The sequence below is a fragment of the Thunnus thynnus genome, chromosome 16 (assembly GCF_963924715.1).
Source record: "Thunnus thynnus chromosome 16, fThuThy2.1, whole genome shotgun sequence".
Classification (NCBI taxonomy): Eukaryota; Metazoa; Chordata; class Actinopteri; order Scombriformes; family Scombridae; genus Thunnus; species Thunnus thynnus.
This window is the reverse complement of record NC_089532.1, coordinates 8,515,903-8,537,747: the sequence shown is the minus strand read 5'-3', so window position 1 is coordinate 8,537,747 and position 21,845 is coordinate 8,515,903. Positions and strand designations below refer to the sequence as shown.

The 21,845-nt window shown below is 36.7% G+C and overlaps 2 protein-coding genes across 4 annotated transcripts; both read left to right on the top strand.

The window, feature by feature from the left end:
- The first annotated feature begins 254 nt into the window (after positions 1-254).
- dnajc5gb (DnaJ (Hsp40) homolog, subfamily C, member 5 gamma b) lies at positions 255-12,105 on the top strand. Of its 3 annotated transcripts, none has more exons than XM_067613839.1 (6): positions 255-435; positions 714-843; positions 3,748-3,961; positions 4,123-4,273; positions 6,063-6,140; positions 9,961-12,105. In XM_067613839.1, the coding sequence occupies exons 2-6, from the start codon at positions 731-733 to the stop codon at positions 10,041-10,043; spliced, it is 639 nt and encodes a 212-aa protein (XP_067469940.1). In that variant the 5' UTR covers positions 255-435; positions 714-730; the 3' UTR covers positions 10,044-12,105. The 3 variants fall into 3 exon arrangements, with proteins under 3 accessions (XP_067469940.1, XP_067469939.1, XP_067469941.1); XM_067613838.1 differs by having other exon boundaries at positions 255-439; XM_067613840.1 differs by lacking the exon at positions 6,063-6,140 and having other exon boundaries at positions 256-439.
- Positions 12,106-12,547: 442 nt separating this feature from the next.
- LOC137199464 (proton-coupled zinc antiporter SLC30A2-like) lies at positions 12,548-21,820 on the top strand. Its single transcript, XM_067613783.1, has 7 exons — positions 12,548-12,741; positions 14,770-14,916; positions 16,668-16,821; positions 16,911-17,133; positions 18,592-18,697; positions 18,811-18,945; positions 20,247-21,820. Exons 1-7 carry the CDS (start codon positions 12,645-12,647, stop codon positions 20,387-20,389), a joined length of 1,005 nt encoding a protein of 334 aa, XP_067469884.1. The 5' UTR covers positions 12,548-12,644; the 3' UTR covers positions 20,390-21,820.
- The last annotated feature ends 25 nt before the right edge of the window (positions 21,821-21,845 follow it).

Genomic DNA, 21,845 nt, shown 5'->3' with positions numbered 1-21,845 from the left:
GTATTATTATTATTATTATTATTGTTATTATTGTTATTATTATTATTATTATTATTATTATTATTATTATTATTATTATTATTATTATCATTACTACTACTACTACTACTTCTACTACTACTAATAATAATAATGATAATAATGACAATATCATAATATAATAATCATAATAATATTAATTATTATTATTACTTTGTCGCACCCTCGAGCGCATGCCAATGTCACCCCTGACGTCACAGTCTCTCTTCCTGTCTCTCACTTCCTGCTTCGCTGCGGCTCCTCTGAACTTTTTTCCTCCGGTGTCATGAGGAGAGCTGCGGTTTGACGAGGCAGGAACCGTGTATCGGCTTGGTTTCGCGGGACAGACCTGGAAAGCAACCAGCGGACAAACTCTATGATTCGACCTCAAAAAACCAGGAAATTTATTTATTTCCAGTGTGTAAGAGCCAAACTTGTAACTTTTTCCTCCCGCTGCTGTGCTAAAGTTGGCTAGGACAGTTAGCAGTTTGTGGAGAGTTGAAGTAAACCTAGTTAAATATTTGCCGCAAATATTTAGTCCTTGTTTTTTCTTCCTAATCGATCAACGACCTTTTCTCTTGTTTATTGACTTCCTCACTTAACTTTTATAAGCTCTAAAGTTACTTCTCTGGTCTGCCCTGTTTCTGCTAGAAAGTCATTTGCAATGTTTATGGGGTTATTTTTTTCTGTCACAGGCACCAAATCCTGAAACATGGAGGACCCAAACAGACCTCAGCGTAAAATGTCAACAGCAGGAGACAGCCTGTACGAAGTCCTGGGCCTGGAGAAGGGAGCATCCCAAGAGGAAATAAAAAAGGCGTACAGGTGTGTTCACACTCAGATCCTTTACTTAAAGGTGCAGTGTGTAAGATTTAGTGGTGGACAGACTCGGCAGAAATTGAATATAATATTCATAAGTATGTTTTAATTAGTGTATAATCAAATGAAAGTAAGAATCATTGTGTTTTTATTACCTTGGAATGAGCGGGGAGCAAGTTGCCAATTTTTTTTTTTCCCAGGATGGCAAAGTCATGACTTGCCCTACTCTGCCTCTGATTAGCTGGTACTTGTTGCCTTCGTTGGTTGGGTTAGTTAGTTAGGTTTAGGCATGAGGAGTGAGATTGGTTAGGGTTCAATCAGAGGCAGAGTAGCGTGGGTCATGACTTCATTATCCTAGGAAAAAAATATTGCGAGCAGGTCCCCGCCTCCACGGAGGCAACATGTTGTGCTGCCATGTTTTTACAGTTGCCCAGAATGGACAAACCAAACACGGGCTCTAAAGCAGGTTTTTCGGGTTTTTAGGGATGCTTGGAAGGGGTGTTGTATTCATTTGGTTGCCATCTGCAAATTCAACACACTGGTCCTTAAAGTAAAAATATCAATACCACAATGTAAAAATGCTTCATTACAAGTAAAAGTCCTCCACTGTTATCAGCTCAATTTACTTAAAGTACTCAAGTAAAAGCACTAATTTTGCATCAAAAAATCTTAACTTAAATCTTAACTGATACATTGAATAAATGTAACATTGTTAATACTGATGAGCCAATGCATAAGAAGCATTTTAGTGTTGTAGCTGCTCGAGGTGGAGCTCGTATGAACTGCTTTGAAACAGTCTCAAGATGAATCTGAGAGGTCTTGAGATGATAGGCTGGGTAAGATGGATGAAAAAACATAGTTCTGCTAAATACATTTGGATTAATTTGTCAGAACTTTTCTTTAATCTTTGCATTTTTAAAAAAAAAAATATTGGACAGTTTAACATGTTTGGGCCTCAAGCTGTTATTTATTTGAAACCATGTGAGAAGTTTAGAGGGGAAATGTCTCTGTGGCGGAAGTGCAAACAACTCATAGACATCTGAAACGTGACAAAGAGACACATACAGACTGATTTTTTTTATAAGACGTCACAAGCCAAAAAGTTTGGGAACCACTGGTTTAATCCTTAATAATGTGGTGTAATTTATAAGCTTAATATTATGTTATTTTCAGTAAAATTTTAATCTGAAAAATAAATAAAGCTGTCAAATAAATGTAGTGGAGTAGAAAGTTTAATATTTCCCTCTGAAATGTAGTGAAGTGGAAGTATAAAGTAGCTTAAAATTAAATAATACTCAAGTAAAGCACTTAGAAATTGTACATTCAACCACTGGATCATAAATCACTCTTTGAAGCATTTAGCAAACATGTGCTGCAACAGTAGTGATGTACCGGTATCAGATTTTCTAACTACGATCATTTTGGGTAAAAATATCACGGTAAACGGCACTAAAATACTTAACACCATGATCACCTTGGATTTTATTCACTGATCAGTTGTCTGTATGTTGACATTTCGTTGCACTCTGCCAAAGAAATAAAACCAAAAACAGTTTAAATATTGTTCAAAGTTTAAGACGGTTGTTGACTGTAAGGCTGCAATTAAAAATTACAGCTCTCCAACAATGAAAGCGATTGGTTGCTGTATAGGTCATAAATCCCTCCCCCATGTCCCATTTTAAAAGATGGGACATGAGCCAAACTACTAAATCAAAGTACACATCAAATACATTTTCCCTGAAGATAGTATTTGTCATTTTAGGTGGTTCTCATTGCGCCAATGTTTGTCTCTGTGTTCACAGTGTCCAATGAAAATGACGGTAATGACGGTAATGGTAAATGGTCGGTGGTACTGATACCATCAGTGTATAGTAGCCATGGTAAACCGGCACATCTCTGAGTAGCTGAACACTAAAATGCATCAGGTAGAAATGTGCATGAGCGAAAAGGCATGATGAAACATTTCCATGGAAATAGACGATCATGTCTTCGAACTTTTGACAGGATATGAAACCAGTGAAACCTCAAGAAAATGCTACTTTCTGTGAGCAAATAATGTCGTCAAGATTCTGTGTTTCTAATACGATGCTTCCCAGAAATGCTCACCTAATGTTTCTTTTTTTTAACAGCTTTTTTTTTTTTTTTTACAAAGCTAAGTGATGTCCAAAGTGCACGTTGTATACCGGTGTGTAGAAAAGTAAAATCATGGATAAGAAAGTGCTGATTTCCTGCAATTTACTACATTTATTGATAATGTTTTCATTGTAAACTTCTGGCAGGCATCAAAGAAAAGTTTCATTTTATATAAAAAGCTTCATTTTCATTAAACTTACTTCACCAGCAAGATTCATAAGATACTAACGGTGGGTTTACAATAATGAAAATAATGACACAAGTTTAAAAAATAAAGACGTCTTAAACACTTGTAAAACACTCGTAATGGACTCCAATTTTCATACTTATCGATTTCATGAAGCACTTTAAGATATGACGACAGTGAAGTTGGGTTTCTGTTTTGCAAATTTGAAACACATGAATATCTGGAATGTTGATAATGAAGATTTAAGAGTAATGACACACACTTTCTTGAGGAGATCTCCTCAGTAGAAAGGCAAAATAATAAATTCAATTAAGTATTATTAAGATTATACTAATAATCATACTAAAATAGTAGAAGAGTCTCAAAATAAGCAAGTTACAGTTTTCAGAAGAACGTCTTGTATCTTATTTGTAACTAAAATGTGTTTTTAATTGTTACCCTTTGGAAAAACGTCCCTTCTATGTTAGTTTTAAACTTAAAAAGGCATCTGAATTCCTGATGTAAAGTTCCTGTGGTGTGTATCGATAGCGGCACTTCAACAACGGACAGAATAACGTCACAACCAATTGTATAATATCATTTGTTTTCAGGAAGTTGGCATTGCGGCATCACCCTGATAAGAACCCAGGTAACCCAGAAGCTGCTGAGAAATTCAAGGAAATCAACAACGCCAACGCCACCCTCAGCGACGAGAACAAGCGGAAGATCTACGACGAGTATGGATCCTTGGGACTCTATGTGGCGGATCAGTTCGGGGAGGAGAGCGTCAAATATTACTTCCTCATGTCCAAGTGCTGGTTCAAGGTGAGAGGCATGATGGGAAGCGGGATTGTGTGGTTAAGAGTGATGTGGTTTCGCAAGAAGTGAAAACTGATTGAAACGTATTTAAAGCCAGGATTTGAATTTGAAGATGTATTAAATTTTTAAGTATACTGACACTCATGTCCTTCTTCTTTTCTGTTTAGGCCCTCATGGTGTGCTGCAGTATTTTCACCTGCTGCTGCTGTTTCTGCTGCTGCTGTTTCTGCTGCGGGAAGTGTAAGGCGCCAGAAGACGAGGATTTCGTCTATATGGATCCGGAGGACCTGGAGGCGGAAATCAGAGAGCAGGAAGCAGGTGAGTGACTTTATTCTAGAGTTGAGTCGAGTAAAGGACCGTTAATAAATAGTTTGTAACAAACTATAATGCAGTTCTAATCAGATATAAGGACATTTTAAAGTGTTTGTCAGCAATTGTAAGTTTTCATATAAGGACATATTTTATATTATTACCTCTATGTTTTAATATATTGTCATTAATTATCTGTTTATACACCAGCCTGTAATTACAGGTGCCCACAGGAGGAGTTATAGTTGTTGACAAATACATTAATAAACACTTATATCTGCTAACAACTACATTATAGTGTGTTATAAACCGTCTATTAAATGTTTGTATACTACTTATAAATGCTAAATAGTGGGATGTAAGTTAAACAGGTAACAGTAAACTCACTAAAACAACATCATAATGACCTGATCATAAATCAGTAATATTCTGTTGGTTGTGTTTATTGTGAATACTTGCTTTAATGAAATATGAAAGTGTTTAAGGCGCAAAAAGAAACACAAAACAAGCAAATGTCTGAAGTTGAAAACCAAAAACAGTCTGAGAACTGAGCTCAAAAGAGCCTTTAATGAAAACCAGTAAACTGCACACAACGTCTTCATGTTTACCAGTCTGGATAGTTTGTGTTCATATTTGTGAATCATTTTACATTAAAGCCAAAAGAGAAAAAAAGCTTCATCAGTTTGTATTTCACTGATACATTTTGATCTGCCACTTCCTGCGGAGAGATGAAAGTCGTCACATGACAGCAGAATTTCATTTTTGCAAATTGGATGCGTCCAGTGTCTAAAATGGGAAGCATGTTGTGCTTTTAGCAGCCCCAGTTTGTTATTGAGGCGGACAATACAGATGTACAATACTGTGCAAAAGTTTTTAGGCACTTGTGAAAAAATGCTGTAAAGCGACGATGCTTTCAAAAATAATGCCATGATTTTTTTTATCGATCAATTATGTCATACAAAGTTCAGTAAACAGAAGAAACCTTAATTAAATCAGTATGTGTTGTGAGCAGCTTTGCCTTTTTAAACAGCAGCAGTTCTCTTCGGTTCACCTGCACACAGTCGGCGTCTCAGCTGCTTCTGTCTCTTCATATAATCCCAGACAGACTCCATAATGTTTAGATCAGGACTCTGTGGGGGCCAATTAACCATCTGTAGCAGGACTCCTTGTTCTTCTTGTCAATGAAGATACTTCTTTATGACCCTGGCTGTATGTTTGGGGTCATTGTCAAGCTGCAGAATAAATTTGACACTCCTCTGATGAAATATAAACATCTAAAGTGCCATAAAGCCTTTGCACAGTATTGTGTATATATATATATATATTCTTAACTAAATTAAATGACAACTGTTTATTGTTTAGTAAATGGAAAAAACACTATGCTTGACAGTGGATAAAGAGGGACATGAAAGTTGTCAATTGCGTGAACGGCAGCTTATTATCAGAATTTTTAGGGTTTGCGTTTGCCCGTGTTGAAGAAATAATTAAAATAGAGATGTGGTCTGTTCAATCATCAAAGTAGGAGGTTTATTAAGTGCTCAGAGAGAGAGAGAGAGAGAGAGAGTATTTGCATGTCTCAGGCGTCCACCTTGAGCGCAGGGAGGACGTTGTTAAAGATAACAGCAAAGTCACAGAAGTAATACAAGAGAGTTCAGCTGGATACCAGACTGGAAACTTTCTCTCGCAGCCTGAAGGAGGTTAAATCCAGCTCATATCTCGGTTCTCTGCTATGACTGTGACTCGATCGGTCATTTAAGAAGCAGCGTTGGTTTGCTCAGTGTTAAATTTTGTTTCACAGAAGGAAACGATGTAAAAACTATTCAGCCCGGCGCCACTGCCGCCAATGACACTTCAGGTGGAGTTGTCACCTCTCCAGGTAAAGTTCACCTGCCCTCAGCTGACTGCTGCGCTGTGTAGAAGTTCATGTTTTGGCAGCTTCTAACACTGCTGGTCTCGGGCGTGGACTGTGACGTACTAACATTTTATGTAACAACGATTTGCATTTATTAATATCTTCTTACAAATGCCCTATTCAGCCTCATACAGCAGATGCCGTGAGATGCTGTAAAATAAACAGAGGTGGCTTTTTTATGACCTTTGTCCCTTTTTACTTATCAATAACTTTGCTTGCTTGCACTTGCTTGCGCTTGTTGACCACGGTGGAAAATAAAGGATACTAAAATTCTAAATTTGAACATCCAGAGCAGCGGTTCTCAGCCTGGGAGATGGCTCCAAGAATAAAACAACATTTCTTTTATCTATTCCTTCTTTCTATCATCCCTGTTTTTCAGATTTTCTCAAATTTGGGGAATTAGTCGTCAGTCTCCTGGTTTCTGTTGATTTAACAAAAATAAATTAATTTTAACTGTTCTAAACCATTAACAAAACTCGCCGGTGGTGTTCTCCTCTTCCACTCCCCTCTCCCCCTACAATAGACCCATTTTTTTTCTTTTTTTAGGGGGGGAGGGGATGTTTAGGGGGAGATATCAGGTTAACAGTATATGCCTCATAGAAGTGGTATACATCATCTGAAAGCTGGGAACCTGTAGATTAATTTGAAATGCAGCTCAGCACTATGTGTCAAGTTTTTCTAGTCATAAATCTGTCATAAATGTTGTGTTTTGGTTAGGCACCTATTCAAAATTTGAAAGTTTAGAGTGTATAATGGCTCAGAACATTATAATGGAAGTATATAATGGCCATCCTACTCCGTTATGTCTCGTAAGTTGTTGCAGCAATTTTTGGTTTGATACCATTTATTGCACAGATTCCGTGCAAAATTTAACCATTTTTCACCACTCGAGAAATGATAAAAATGGTAAAAATCCCTCTTAAAATACCACAGTAAGACACAGAGACCTTGAAGAACACCATAGAAAAATTCATGCTATTAGCTGGTATCAAAAAGTTTTGACATTTGGAGATTTCTGTAAGAATTGCATTTTTTCGGCACTTGGATGGCGAGCACTTCTGTTCTGGAAATTGCCCAGAAAAAACCATAAATCCTCTGAATGCCTTCAGTCTCTAGTTGGTTATAAAGTCTCATGAGGCTGTGATTATCCTAGAGGTCACAATATCATTTTATACAGTGAGGTCAAGTTTCAAAAAATGGTCTCACTACAATGAAATGGCTACTATGGAGACTAACGTCATCACACATGAATACAATCGGGCTCATTGAATCCACAAGAGTCTCAGCTTTCCAGTCAGACCCAATTAATGCAATTCCAACACTGTTTAGGGATCCCAGTATGCAGAAATATTCAAATACACCATTTTTAAAATGGACAAAAATAACACATTTCTACTGCATTCAAAAAACTGCATGGTTTTTGCCCTAAACTGCATGGGATTAGCATAAAATAGGCATGTCTGTAAAGGGGAGACTTGTTGGTAACCATAGAAACTATTTTCATTCAGATATCTTGAGGTGAGAGGTCAAGGGACCCCTTTTGAAAATGGCCATGCCAGTTTTTCCCTCACCAAAATTTAGCCCAACTTTGGAGCGTTATTTAGCCCCCTTCCCGACAAGCTAGCATGACATGATTGGTACCAGTGGATGCCTTAGATCACTTAGTTTCATATGATACCAGAATCTTCACTCTAGTCCGCTACAGGCTCTGAAAGACAGTAAAGTCGGCCGAGGACGCCGGCGTCCTGGTGGAGTTTAAGAGGTTAAAGGCCTCCAAGCCAAATACTTAGAGAACCACCAGTTGCTAAAGGTATTTATTTAAGGCCGGTCGTTTTTGTGCTGCTTGTTCACCGTCTGTAGCAATTATTTTGTTTTTTAAATTTTTGCTCCATTTTTTTGCTCCATTTTTTTGCTCCATTCTCCTGCTCTACTGTGCTTTATAACCTGTAACATGATGTCAGGTGTTGAGAACTGCTTGAGCGTATGTTTATGTACTCGTCCTCGTCTGAAATGTTTCTTTACAGCATTAATCTGTCTTGTAGGAAGGGTTTGTTCACCATGTAAGTCCTGCACCTTATGCAGTATTTACTGGTCTAGCAGCAAAAAGAAAAATATAGTGTTCTTTATTTCCAATTTTACTTTAGTCTATCGGGTTTTAATGTTTCATACAAATATAATAAATATAAAGAATGGGATGCTGAACAGGACAAACACCCAACCGACCAAAAGGTGCTGCACAACAACAACAACAACAACAACAACAACAACAACAACAACAACAACAACAACAACAACAACAAAACAGTTCAGAGATGAACGAGGTTGATTGAGAGTCTCTGAAAAATTAAACGTAATTTTTCCCAGATCCTCCTGAACGTCTGATTTGAATCATAAATCAGCTTCTTCAATTTCATGAGGGCAGCAATCTGTGTTATCCACCTATCGAGGGGATTTCTTAGCTAAACATAAAAAAAAAATAGGTTAACAAACAAATAAATGTGTCAAAAGTATAATCTTTGGTAAAATTAAACAAATACAGACTCAAATGGAAACTGTTTTCCAATAACATCTTGAGTATTAATGTCTCTCCAGTGTTGTTGGATAAGGTCACAAAACCAAACAGATCAATAAAAGCACCTCAGTAAGACTTTGTTCCATTTTTGTAACAAAGATTTGAAGTATTTGGAAATAATTTCTGGAGGTACAAAATATATTCTGTGGAAAAAAAAGTGAGATTTTGATTTGTGCTCATCAATAAAGGTGCATTCAGGGACGACCCCCTCATGTATTTCAGACCACTGTAATGCACTAAACCACTAATTAAGATCAGCTTCCCATAATACTGACTTTAAAGACTGAAGAAGAAGCCCGACTTGTCTGGAATTAAATTCTGAATTTTGCCATTTAGGTTTTAGCATTAATAATAAGTATTTATGTATATCCGTTGCCCTCCTTCAACTGAGAATCTATAAAATGTCTTAATTGAAGAAACTTAAAATATTTCTTGCTTGAGAGGATTAATTCAGTTTTTACAAACCTGACTGAAACACACCTTTCGACACAATTTAATAATCTAATATTTCTCATCTATGGTTCACAGTTTTATCTGGTAAGGAGAGTGAACAGTGGAGGTATTCTGACTAACATGAGGTTTTTTTGTGTGTAAATTTTTACTTTATTGAAAACAATCAAATTCAAAACACATCAACATATAAACAAGTAGAAGAACAAAAAAGAGGTGCCAGGGAATGAAATTATAACAATAAACATTTGAGGAGGAGGAAAACATGAATTAAAAATAAATACAATTTACATTCAAATAATTCAATAAATAATTTTATAGGTTTGCTGTTTTTTTTATTTTGCAGCTTAACTGAAGAGTTGTAATATATCATCATATCATTTAGAAACAGTGTAAAGTTGAGTTTTCTATTGGTCCATTTAATTTAATTTAATTATAAACAGTTATATATACTGTATATATTATATACAGTATGTTCTGACATCATCAGGTGAAGGATTGTGATGAATACAGCTTTCATGTGACTATAACTAGACTAGTGACAGATGTAGTTGTGTGTGTTTATATAGACACATGATACTGTGACAGATACATTAAGTAATAAATGGAGATAAAATGAACAATATTTAACTTTGCTGCATTATGAGTAGATGGCTCTGTGTTTGTGTGAGGCTCCCAGCTGTTTTGCTGCTTTTGCTGAGAAAGTGTAGAAATTGTAGCTGTCAATAAAGTTTTCACACCTGCCTCTGTTACCCGCCGCAGGTGAGAGCGTACCGATCATGATTCAGCCTCACGCCACCAACGGCACCTCGGGGCCCGCAGTTGTCCCGCTGCCAGAGAAATGAGGAGGAGCGAGCGCGACGGCTTCAGGTTCTGGACTGCGTCATAAAACCGCGTCATCAGCGGTCGTGTTGATCATTTACAAACTGCCTGATGATGAGTATAAATGCAGTTTCTGTTTGAATGTGGTTGTTTTGTTTTCCTCAGAAGACTGTGGCTGACACGCAGGAACACATTCATCTCAGAGGGGGTTTTGTTTACATGAGCGACTTGATTGTGCCATAGATTTTTTTGTTTTGTTTTGTTTTGTTTTTAAAGTGCCAACGGGTTTGTCTTTGATCCAATCATGTATTTATTTCTTAAAAAAAATTTTTTATTTTTGAATACTGGGCAGTATCTGGACTGCAATGACAAAGCCGTGCAGATCAAATGAGCTCTGGAGGATTCGTTTTTTCATGTTGCACTTTAAACTGTCAAATTCATGTTAGAAATCCTAAAGCTGCCACGATGGTCTGATGTGACTGAAGATGAATCTTGAGTCCAATTTAATGTTTTTTTTGTTGTTGTTTTTTTTTTTAATGCAACATAAAATGCTGATTCAGGTTCTTCAGATTGTTAGAGGCCAACCACTCAGACACTTAAGATGTATTCAGTCATAATGTAAATAAATACATATTATAGAAACAAGATAAAGGGCTTCCATGAAATGTACAGACAGGCTGCACTCCCATAGATTTCTAGCAAAATCACACAAATACCTTCGTTATTAATTAATCTGCCGAATGTTCTCTCAGTTAATCTGTAAGATGTCAGAAAAATGCCCATCAGATGTTCTCTAAACTCAAGATGACGTCTTAAAATTGCTTGTTTTGTCCAACAACAAGTTAATCTGCAATTTATTTTGATAATTAAATCGTTTGTCATTTTTCAAGCATTAACGGCAAACGTTTAATTGTTTTAAGCCACTCAAATGCGACAATTTGCTGCTTTTTTGTCTTATATTGTAGTTATTTAAATATCTTTTGCACTGTTGGTCGGACAAAACAAGCAATTTAACGACGATGGAAATTTCTCACATTTTTCTCATTTTCTTGTCTGTTTTACTGATAAAATAATAAGCAGATGAATCCATGATGAAAAAAGATCCTTAATTGCAACAATGATTCAGTTTATTGTATCAGAAAAACAGCAAATATTCACATTTTCATTCACAAAATCAGTGAACAACATAAAAAAATTGGTTGCTAATTGTTCGATTAATCGATAAAAGCTCAAATATACAGTATGCAGTATTTAAATTGATAGGATGTGAAGTGTTTCTATTATGCATATTTGGCCAGCTGCACTGTACCTGCTCATAAGGTTACCTCAAGAAAAAAACACGAGGGGTTAAATAATTTCAGAGGCACTGATAAGACTCTCTGATATTCTCTGAAAAGCTTTCTTCTTACACTTTACACTAAAATGAAACAGTAAAACAGTAAAAAGCTCGACAACAAAAAAAACTTTTTGATTTGTTGATGTATTTTTGATGATATCCAGATGATCCAGATGTTTTTCTCTGTGGTGTTTGAGATGTTTTATTGTAGGTACAGTGAACTGATGCTAAAGAGAAGAATCATGTTTTTTAATGTAAATTTCAGAGATATATTTTTGATTGGAAGTTTTATGACACATTAGTGTGTATTAAGATTAAAAAGCCTTAAATGATGTAAACCTTCATGTTATATTTTTCTTCATGCTGTGTGTAGAAATGTCGGTTTTGTGCCTAATTTTTACAATTTGATCTGTACTTTTATTCCAAGACAGCAGGAGGAGTGACAGTCTTACAATCCCAGAAATGTATCGAAGTCTTGGTTTTGTAAACAACTGTTTTGCCAGCAACAAATGTGCCTGAATACATTTAACTGGAATAAAGTCTTTTGTTATTATTTTTTATTATAGTTTTTTTGAATGTTTTGATCAAAGATGAAAAAGGAAAAACTATATATTCATGTTTCATCATCTCAACATTCCTGGGGTTTGTTTTTTTTCATTCTTTCAAACTTTTACATGTTTCCAAACTATTTGTCTCTGTAAAATGTGTTTTTGTCTGATCAAATAAACTCGGGTGATATTCATAACGTCCTGAAGTCGTCTTGTATTTGTAACTGTTTGCTAAGAGTGACCGGCACCTCTCCGCTTACACCTGTGAGCTCAGTGACCCGCTGCCATTGGCTGCCGTTGTGCTCCACCCCTGACAGATAACACGTGTGTTGCAGTAGGTGACAAGTTGTTGAGCTTCACTTTGCCACCAGTTAAACTTAAAAACGAGGGAGTTCTTAAGGTGGATTTATGGAGTTATCAGCAGATTCAGAGAAACAACATCTGATTGAGAGTCATTTGGAGCATCTTGGATGGTATGTCTTCATCTTTTTTATCTTCTCATAAAGCTCAAATTCACTACAGATGGCTTTTATGTGTTGATATAGATGTTTAAATTCCTTAAAATTATCTAAATTGTACATTTCTTGAGAGAGAATACATCACAGTTTTCTTCAGATTGTGTTTTCTGTCTTAGGTTAAGCTCTCCAGAGGAAAGATATTCAGACTCAGAGGTCAGTGAAGATGCCTCCAGCGTGGATGGCCTGTGGCAGCAGGAGCGTCTCTGCCATGAAACGGACGTGATGTCGAAGGCTGAAGGTGACGAGAAGCGTTTGGCCAGGAGGAAGCTCGTCATCGCCTGCACCATCAGCCTCGTCTTCATGACCGGAGAGGTGATTGGTAAGAAGAAAGGTCAAAACGAGTTTCACCTGCCACGGTGCTCAAATGTGTCTTAACTTTATGATCAGACAGTTTAAAGGTGTTTCCTGATTGTCCCATAATTATTTATAATATCTTAAATTGTAAATGTGAATTCTTTGGGCAGGTAGGTGATGAAAAGTGATCCTGGTTGATGTTTGTAATGTGTTGTAGTACAAGTCAGTGGTGGAATTTAGTACATTTACCCAATTTATAGGTATTTTCTGCTTATTCGTGTATCTACTTCTCTGCATTTCAGAGGGAATTGTTGCACTTTTACTCCACTGCATTGATCTGTCAGCTATAGTTACTTTGCAGATTCAGCTTTTTCATACAAAACACATGATTGACTTATAAGATTTCATCATTTCTATAGACGAGAGTACCAAAAAACCTTTAAAATAACATCATAATATAATAATACTGTTGGTAAAATTAGCTTCACTGTGATGAAACCTTTGAAAAACGCTTCATACATGTTGAATCAGTAATAAAGTGCCCATTATGCAAAATGGTGTCATAAAGACACCATTTTGCATAATGGGCACTTTTGCTTTTGATACTTAAAGTACATTTAGCTGATACTACATTTGTACTTCTTATTGTAAAACTTTGAATGCAGGACTTATTATTTTATACTGTATCATTGCTACTTTTACTTATATACTCAAGTGTCATAATTAACACCAATTAGTGACAAATATTCAGGTTATATCCTCACTATTTAAAAATTTATTTAACCTTTATTTAACAGTGAGTATTTTATCAGTATTTGTCAGTGTCTTGGCCAAGAGAGGCAGCGATATCAACAAGAAATAACACGAAATATGCAACAAAATCAAACAGAAATGTGATTATAAAGTCATAAAGTTTCTAATACAATCAAAATCCTATTTCAATGAATCGACAATCAAATTTCTCGCCTCAAATGTTTTTAGTGTACATTTGTGTGCCGTTTGGCTGTAATTTGAGAAAGTTTGTGACGTGGCTGCCATCTTTGAAACGGATGCGGCAGACACGGGGGGACTCACACGCGCTAACCTGCACGCGCGGCCGGACCAGCTACCAAAACAAAGAACAGAAAAGCTGGGATTACAACACACACAGAGGGAGTGTGACTTCATTCACTGTCTCAAATCGCCATAACTTCACTATATCTTTACATAGCAAATAGTTGTTTGCTGACATCCAGTGAGGCTAAATGTCATTTGTTGCACCTTTAAAGCAACCCAAGAGCTGTCTGAAACCATAAAAATATATAGGACTAATCTAACAATAACGACAACAAGGCTGACACATCTAGATTTTAAAATACCCCAAAATATCTGCAGCCAAATATAATCTAAAAAACTTTAAATCTAATTGCAGAACATGTTTAAAAGAAATGTATTTGAACTAGTTCAGTGCACTTTGAGAAAATGAGTCAGGGGAATAAAGAGCTGTTCACATGTTTTGTGGAATAAATTCACAGAGTTAAGATGGTTGTGACACAAATATGGCTTTTAAGTGTGTGACAGTGATGACCTGAACCAAGTACACAAAGAACAATGATGTCTGAGCTCTTAACTGTTTGTAATCTGCTCTGTAAGGCAGCACATTTCAACAACAAGGCAATTCAAAGGGCTTCACATAGAGCATAAAAGACATCAAGACAGGATATAAAAGCAACACAAGGCAGCGTAAAAATACATTTAAATACAATTTAAAAAGTGTTAGAATAAAGGCGTCATGATAGAAGACGATGCATGCATGTACAGTACATCCCTGTGGTCAAGTAAAGGCAAAAAGTGGATGAAATAAGCTTTTTTTAAAAGGAGAAGCTTTTGCTTTTAAGGTTTAAAATCCCTGTTAATCACTTTGACATTGCCTAATTGTTTGAATCGGGCTAAACAAACTTGCTTTATTAATTACAAATAATCTGACTGTAACTAATGTCTCCAGTTCTGTCATAATGTGGCACACACACACCTGTTTCTTCTGCCAGTCTTCAGGGATTTGTCTTCTGTGCAGGTGGATACGCTGCTCGCAGTCTGGCCATCATGACAGATGCGGCGCATCTTCTGACTGATTTTGGCAGCATCATGATCAGCATCTTCTCTCTGTGGATCTCATCCAGGCCTCGCACGCAGACCATGACATTCGGATGGCATCGAGCAGGTGAGATGAAAATAACTCGAAAAATATGATGCGTAGATCATATTCATACATATATCAATGAACGCTGAGGTATCACTCGTGCCTCCATGTTGTTTGTACTGACATGTTAATCTAAACAAGACAAGGTCAAAACCTCGTATATGGCTGGACCCTGTGTGGTCAGTTTGTTACAGGGATAGTCAGTGGTAGTGTCTATGATCTGAATTCCTGGATATTTAATGTTCATCTGCAATTTTTGAGTCAAAAAAAGCTTATAAATTCAGTTGCAAGAACAATATTTTCCACTCATATCTTGGGATGTTTGATTTGAAAGAGAACTAATTTCAATTCTAATTATAACTTTTCTAATTATCTGTTAAACTCCCCCTGCACTTTCATCTGTTTCAGTCTATGGATGTCTCTCGTTTTTCACTTGATCTCGGGCTTTAACTGTGCTCTCTCTCTCCCTCTATGCACCTTTTTTCTGCCTTTTTCCCTGTCGATGATCATGGAGGCTACGGTGGAAACAGCATTTTGGGTGCAAATTCAGGAGGCTTATCTCCGCCTGGTTACTGCAGTTAAAATCAAATCTAACGCACCTGCAGAGCAGCGGCCCCACACTAGACTGATATAATAGCTACATGAGTCGCATGTTTTACCTGCAAGACTCGTGTTTTAATGCTGTTCATGGTTTTTGATGTGAAAATGTCAGAGAAATAAAAAGCTTGCATCCTGGTATTAGTTCAGTTATAAAATCCAGACACATCATGGAGCTGCCGGCTGCTGCCAGCGCTGCCAGCTGGAGAGTCGATCACACTGGACGGTGGAGGAGGAGACGGTAGAGATGCGGGTACGCGTCTGTTAAAACAGGAGTTTAGCCGACTTCGCTGTATTTAACACCAGAGCTGAGAGCATCACAGCTTGAAGCAGGAAACACAGTCACTCTGCGTCGCTGCTGTCCTCTGCTTCCATCATCTCGCGCCAATTTATTTCAACCAATGAGGAAACAACACTGGGACGGCCAACCAATGGTATAACTTCATCACTCACTCATGGACAACCAAGGTTACAGGTCTGATCTGTGACCGGTCCACCCAAAAAAGTTTTGTTTTACATTCTTTCCAATTTTTCTTTTTTCATTTCCTCACAGCAGATTCATTTTTGTTTGTTGATAGAGCTTTACTTCAGCCTGTTTGGTTTTGGTTCAAACAAACTCTCGTCTGTTTAACTGTTCAGTTCGTTTGGGCCGATTTGAAAGCTGTCAATCGAACTAAATAACCAAACTGAGACCAAAGTGAGGTTCAGTCTAGTTCCAAGCAGACTCTAGTGCATTTGTTTGTGGTGTGACAGTAGGATTTTGTGAAAGTAGACGTGATTTCTTTTCTTCTTGCAATTCAGAATCTTGACTTCTATTGTAGATCTTTGTCAGAGTGAGAGCTCGTCTTACTGTCCCTCAGATTATAATCAGCATTAAAGGCAACTTTGATTTTACTGTCAGGAACCCTAAACTACTATAAATTGCTCATTAAAATGTATATTTATATAAGTGTTTTTTCTTTTTATACACTTAACTATAAATATGTACTGTATGTTTTTGTATTTAATTATTTTAGCCTGCTTTTCTTTAAATGTGTTTCCTATTTTCCACATTTTCAACTTGACTGTAATCTCTGCTTTTACACAAGTGTATTATGAATCTACTTCATCAGCACTGTTACTATATTTTTATATAAATTACAACGTTGTGACTCTCTTGACTCTGTTTTAAACAGAGATTCTGGGTATGCTGCTGTCAGTTGTGTCTATCTGGGCTGTGACGGCAGTTCTGGTCTTATCAGCCATACAGAGGATCATGGATGGAGACTACGACATCGACAGTCAGATCATGCTCATAACCTCGGGCTGTGCTGTGGGGGTCAACGTCCTGTGAGTATGATGAGCTCGCTACCCATGTTTGTCAGGATTATTTTAGCTTTGGCTCTTCTAAAAACAGTTTGGACTTATGTTTTATTTAGGATGGTCCTGATCCTCCATCAGTCCGGCGCCTCACACGGCCACAGCCACGGGTTTCCCAGCAGCCGGCCGCAGAGGGACAAAGAGCATCAGGAGCGCAGCCACACTCATAGCCACGCTCACAGCCACGGCAACGCCAGCGTGAAGGCCGCCTTCATCCACGTGGTGGGAGACCTGCTGCAGAGTCTCGGGGTCCTGCTGGCTGCCACCATCATCCATTTCTGGGTCAGTGTCAACAAAAACCAAAAAAATATATATTTTCCTTTTGGTGAACAAAAGACCAAAACCAACACTGACTAACAAGTATTTTCTGTGCATCTAAAGCCTCACATGTCTTATTCTTCTGTGCCGTAGAGCTCCAAAACACGTCACTGAGCCACACTGTTGCTCATGTTTCTTCATTACAATGAATATGTGGTTAATTTTAGTCAATGGGCACTAACCAGGGCCTCGTTCTTCAAATGTGGCTTTACTAAACTAAACTAAACTAAACTAAACTAATCCTGTTAATTCTCATCCAGCTCATTTGTTGATTTTTGAATGCAGTTTGAGGATTGATTTGTTAATCCTGGTTGAAACCATGATTATCATTCATATGATTGGCTGATCGTGTGATTGCTGTTACATGCGGTAGGTGTCTTGGTAACCCTCCCAGCATGCACTGGGGCAATAGATTGATGGACACGTCTCATTTTAGTCTCTTCATGTGTTTTTCTTTCTTGTTACTGCTGGTATTTTGTGTTTCTACTGTCTCCACTCTTTCATCACTGTTAAACACTCAGATATTACCAGCGAATGTGGTCAGATTGCGAGTGATTTATTTAAAAAAATCTCAAAAAGCAAGTTTTAATTGCATAAACATGCTTCAGCAAAGAGTAATTTTAACAATCAGAATCTTTTAGTTGAGTTTATGTCTTTTTCTCAGAGCATCCCAAACTAAATTTGGATTGGTTCTTTTACTTGTTATATATTTTTATCATGTATTAATAAAGGTAACTTTTCATCATAAAATTAATATGTGATTATTACACCAGCTGATCGTAATGTTGTGTCAATAACTTGCATGTTCTCAGCTAAAACCATAATTTCTTTCCATTATAAATCTAAGAAAGTGAGACATTTTGTGTTACTGAAAAAGAGCAGGTTGCTATGACAACAGTTCCAGATTAATTTTAAGCAGCTTTGAAGAACCAAAAAAATCCAGACTCGTGCAAAAATCATCAGTATGCTAATCTAGAGAAATAGTTACCCAGAAGAACTGAAAATAGTCCCTAACAAAATGCACTCCTGCTTTAGGACATTATTTAGCCTTTCTTTAAAAATTAAACTATATAGTTGTGACCTGTTTTTTAAAGAGTTTTGTTTTTAATTGGAACAAATGGGCTTGAGATTTGTTGACGTTAAGAAAAACATAGACTAACGCCAACTAATCCTTTAAATGCTCTTCACTCAGTTATAAGAAGAAAATTAGGAGAGAAAAAGACATAAATCTACTGTCTGTGCCTTTAATTTCCTGGAACTGGGTGCAAACCAGAAAGCACAGAGGGACAAACAATGTGAGTTAAACTGGATGCATTATTGGCATGTTTACAGTATCAACAGGTGGAGTTGGTACAGCCTTCAGCACACCTTAAAGCTCTATTGTGTGGTTTATTATTTGTCTTTAACTTTATTTCCTCACAGCCTGAATATAAAGTAGCGGATCCGATTTGCACGTTCCTGTTCTCGATCCTGGTTCTTGGGACAACAATTCCAGTCACAAAGGATGTTTTCAGAATACTGCTGGAGGGTAAATATAACCTACGCCTGCAAGTGCCATTATATATATATTTGTTTTATAATTAAGTGAATAAAGTTTATGAGTTACTGGCAGTGAGTGGCATCTTTTTTGTTTTCCCACAGGCACTCCTCAGGACATTAACCTCAATACCGTGCGAAAGCTGCTGCTGTCGGTGAGAGGAGTCGTGGCTGCTCACAGTCTGCACATGTGGAGCCTCAACATGACTCATTCTTTACTTTCCGTCCACGTGGTCACAGGTAAAATCAACACTGCTAATCTCTACGACACACAGGTCCACCGCCATCCAGTCGGAGTAGAGAGGGTGTGAAGCACAGCAACAGCAGCAAATAAATAAGTCCAGTAGATGATCCTGAAGTTTCATATCTTTGTAGATTTCTATCACAAGCTGTCTGTCCCTTAAGTACGAACAGAGATATGAAAGAAATCTCTTGAAATAAAATAAGAATATAAATTGATAAATATATCTGGCAAAATCCAAGGCTATTTTAAATTCTACCGTAAAATGTAAATTATCTCCATGCTTACTGTTTACTTTAGCCTTATTTTAATATTGTTGTGTTTTTAATGTTGTTTTATCCTTTACCTGATTTAGTATTTTTTATCTGCAACTTTTTATGCTGCCAACTTTGTGTCCTTTGCAGAAGAGTTTTCCAATAAAGGTTAAATGAAATTAAAAAATACATAAAATTTACTCAGTTTTATTGAACATAATCATATCAGGGTCAAGATCAGTTCCAGTTTAGCCTGAAGCTGGAGTCAAAAATGAGACTGCAATCTTATTGATAGCCAAAATCATAATAATAAACTACTGCTGCAACTAATGATTATTTTCATTATCATTTCATAATCTGCCGTCGTTTTGTCTATTAAATGTCAGAAAATAGTGAAAAATGCTTGTTATGATTTCTAGCTAGCTCATGGTGACGTCTTCAAATGTCTTGTTTTGTCTGAACAGTCCAAAATCCAAAGATATTCGATGTACTGTTATATATGCTGCAGAAAAACTTCAAATCCTCACATTTGAGAAGCTGCAAACCAACAAATTTTAAGCATTTTTTCTTAAAAAATTACAAAAACGATTACCTGATTATGAAAATAGTTGCAGATTAGTTTTCTGTTAATCAACTAATCGATTAATTGACTAATCGTTGCAGCTCTAAAACAAACGAAGGCAAGGCAGGTTTATTTAAATAGCACATTTCAACAGCAAGGCAATTCAAAGTGCAAGACAAAATGTGAAAGCAACACAAGGCAATATATAAAAAGATATTTAAATACAATTAATAAGTGTTAAATTGGAAATAAAAATAAGCTAAAATAACAGATGCTAACAGAACAAACAGCTTTAAGAAGTGTGAGGTCCATTAGTCCTAAAATAAACAAAGCCAATATAGAGTAATAGGCCCAGGTTGTTAAAAACGTGGTGTGGAAACCAGACAACGCTGTAGAAAATACTGATTATAAACAAATTGCATCTGTGTGATAAATATAACTATAAACCGTAACTTTGAGAAAATGTTTGTATTTGTGTCCTCAGAGGAAGATGCAGATCCGCAGATCGTCCTCACGAAGGCAACGAAGCTTCTGCGCTCTGAGTTTAGTTTCACCAGCATCACGATCCAAGTGGAGAACGTCAGGACCGCCGCTCACAGCGCCGTGACCTCACAGACTGAACGATGACTGTGGAAAGAGACACGTAGCTGAAAGGTTTACACACTTTTTAAAGTTAAAATATGAAGCAGAGGATCCCCAACTCATGTAAAAAGTTGCCGGCTGTCACCTGCGCATGTGTGACCAGCTACAGCTTTTACATTTCGGGAGTTTGGGACACTGGTTTCATCACGTTTTATTGCTGATCAAACTGAACCTCACTTTACATGACTTTGGAAAAATGTATTGTTTGTATTCACTGAATATGACAGGAATCTCTGGTCTCAGCTTTATCTATTAATTTATTATTTTGACCAAATTTTACAGTCACAAATCAAAGCAAATCTTAAGCAAAAAGCCAAACTTTCCAGAGCTGATTGTCCATATCAAACAATACATTTCTTCTATATCTGAATGTACGAACAAAAAAAAAAGCTGTTAAAACTCCTGTAAGCTTTACAAGATATTTATTTAACTATTTCTTTTTCTTTTATTTAAGCCTCTATTCCTCCTGGTGTGTTTATAGACACAATTTGTTTACACACAAGGTGCTGGTGTCTATATGTTGCTTTGTAACCGACAGCCGGGACATTACGTAGCCTTCCAATCCATCTTTAAACAACTTTAAAGGTACACAATGCAGGATTTTCCTAAAAAACAAAAGTAATCCCTCTCAATCATCACTTATGACCCACTAGAAGTGTGTGGCGGTGTATCTGCCTGTATTTTTTGTCGCTCAAACTGGTGGGAAAACTCTAAAACACTAGTTTTTACCTGTTGCAACAGGGTTTACCCAAAACTATCTGCCTGGGATGATAAAATGTTTGTCGGGGTCAAAACAAACGTTAAAATCAAATATTTACAACCTGTGTCAGTTGGTGCCTCGGCTCGCCAGCTAGTGTGTTAATAATAAGTCTGTGGACATTTTGATTTTAAATGTTGGTTTCAGCACAGACAGCATGAAAATAAAACCCCTTTAAAAGCTATCCCACTGCTGGATAACATAAATATTTTTTTTTGTGTTTTAATATGTCAAATCACAGAGTAACGTACGAGGTTCTGACGTCACAAATGGGAGATGAATTGCAACAAATATTTGTAATGTGTCTCCTTAGCCGTTAATGTGAGTTTGACTTTATTGCAACAAGAACATAAATTAATCCTGTTGTTACAGTATAAACATGGTTTATATGCTTGTAATATTTTTTAAATTAAAATAAATCACATTAATATAAACCCTTTTTCACAGATTTAATATACTCAGAGGAACCTGTACTGTTAAATGTTAATGTATTAAACTGAACTCTCAGTTGAAGCATCAACAAGACACTTACTACAGAAACAAAGAGACTAAATAACTTAATCTGATTCTCTTCATTGTTATTTTGGAATTTGGTTTCATTAATTTATGTATTTACAGGTATTTCCCTAATTTTTACACAACAGATTGTATTCATGCTTTTATATTCATTATTGGTTTGGTGAA

Bases quoted from the DNA above. Each gene is read 5' to 3' on its own strand.
- dnajc5gb (XM_067613839.1), top strand. From the start codon at position 731: ATGGAGGACCCAAACAGACCTCAGCGTAAAATGTCAACAGCAGGAGAC. The intron at 3,962-4,122 runs GTGAGAGGCATG...TTTTCTGTTTAG, and splicing joins TGTCCAAGTGCTGGTTCAAG to GCCCTCATGGTGTGCTGCAG. The intron at 6,141-9,960 runs GTAAAGTTCACC...TACCCGCCGCAG, and splicing joins TGGAGTTGTCACCTCTCCAG to GTGAGAGCGTACCGATCATG.
- LOC137199464 (XM_067613783.1), top strand. From the start codon at position 12,645: ATGTCGAAGGCTGAAGGTGACGAGAAGCGTTTGGCCAGGAGGAAGCTC. The intron at 14,917-16,667 runs GTGAGATGAAAA...TGTTTTAAACAG, and splicing joins ATTCGGATGGCATCGAGCAG to AGATTCTGGGTATGCTGCTG. The intron at 18,946-20,246 runs GTAAAATCAACA...TTGTGTCCTCAG, and splicing joins TTCCGTCCACGTGGTCACAG to AGGAAGATGCAGATCCGCAG.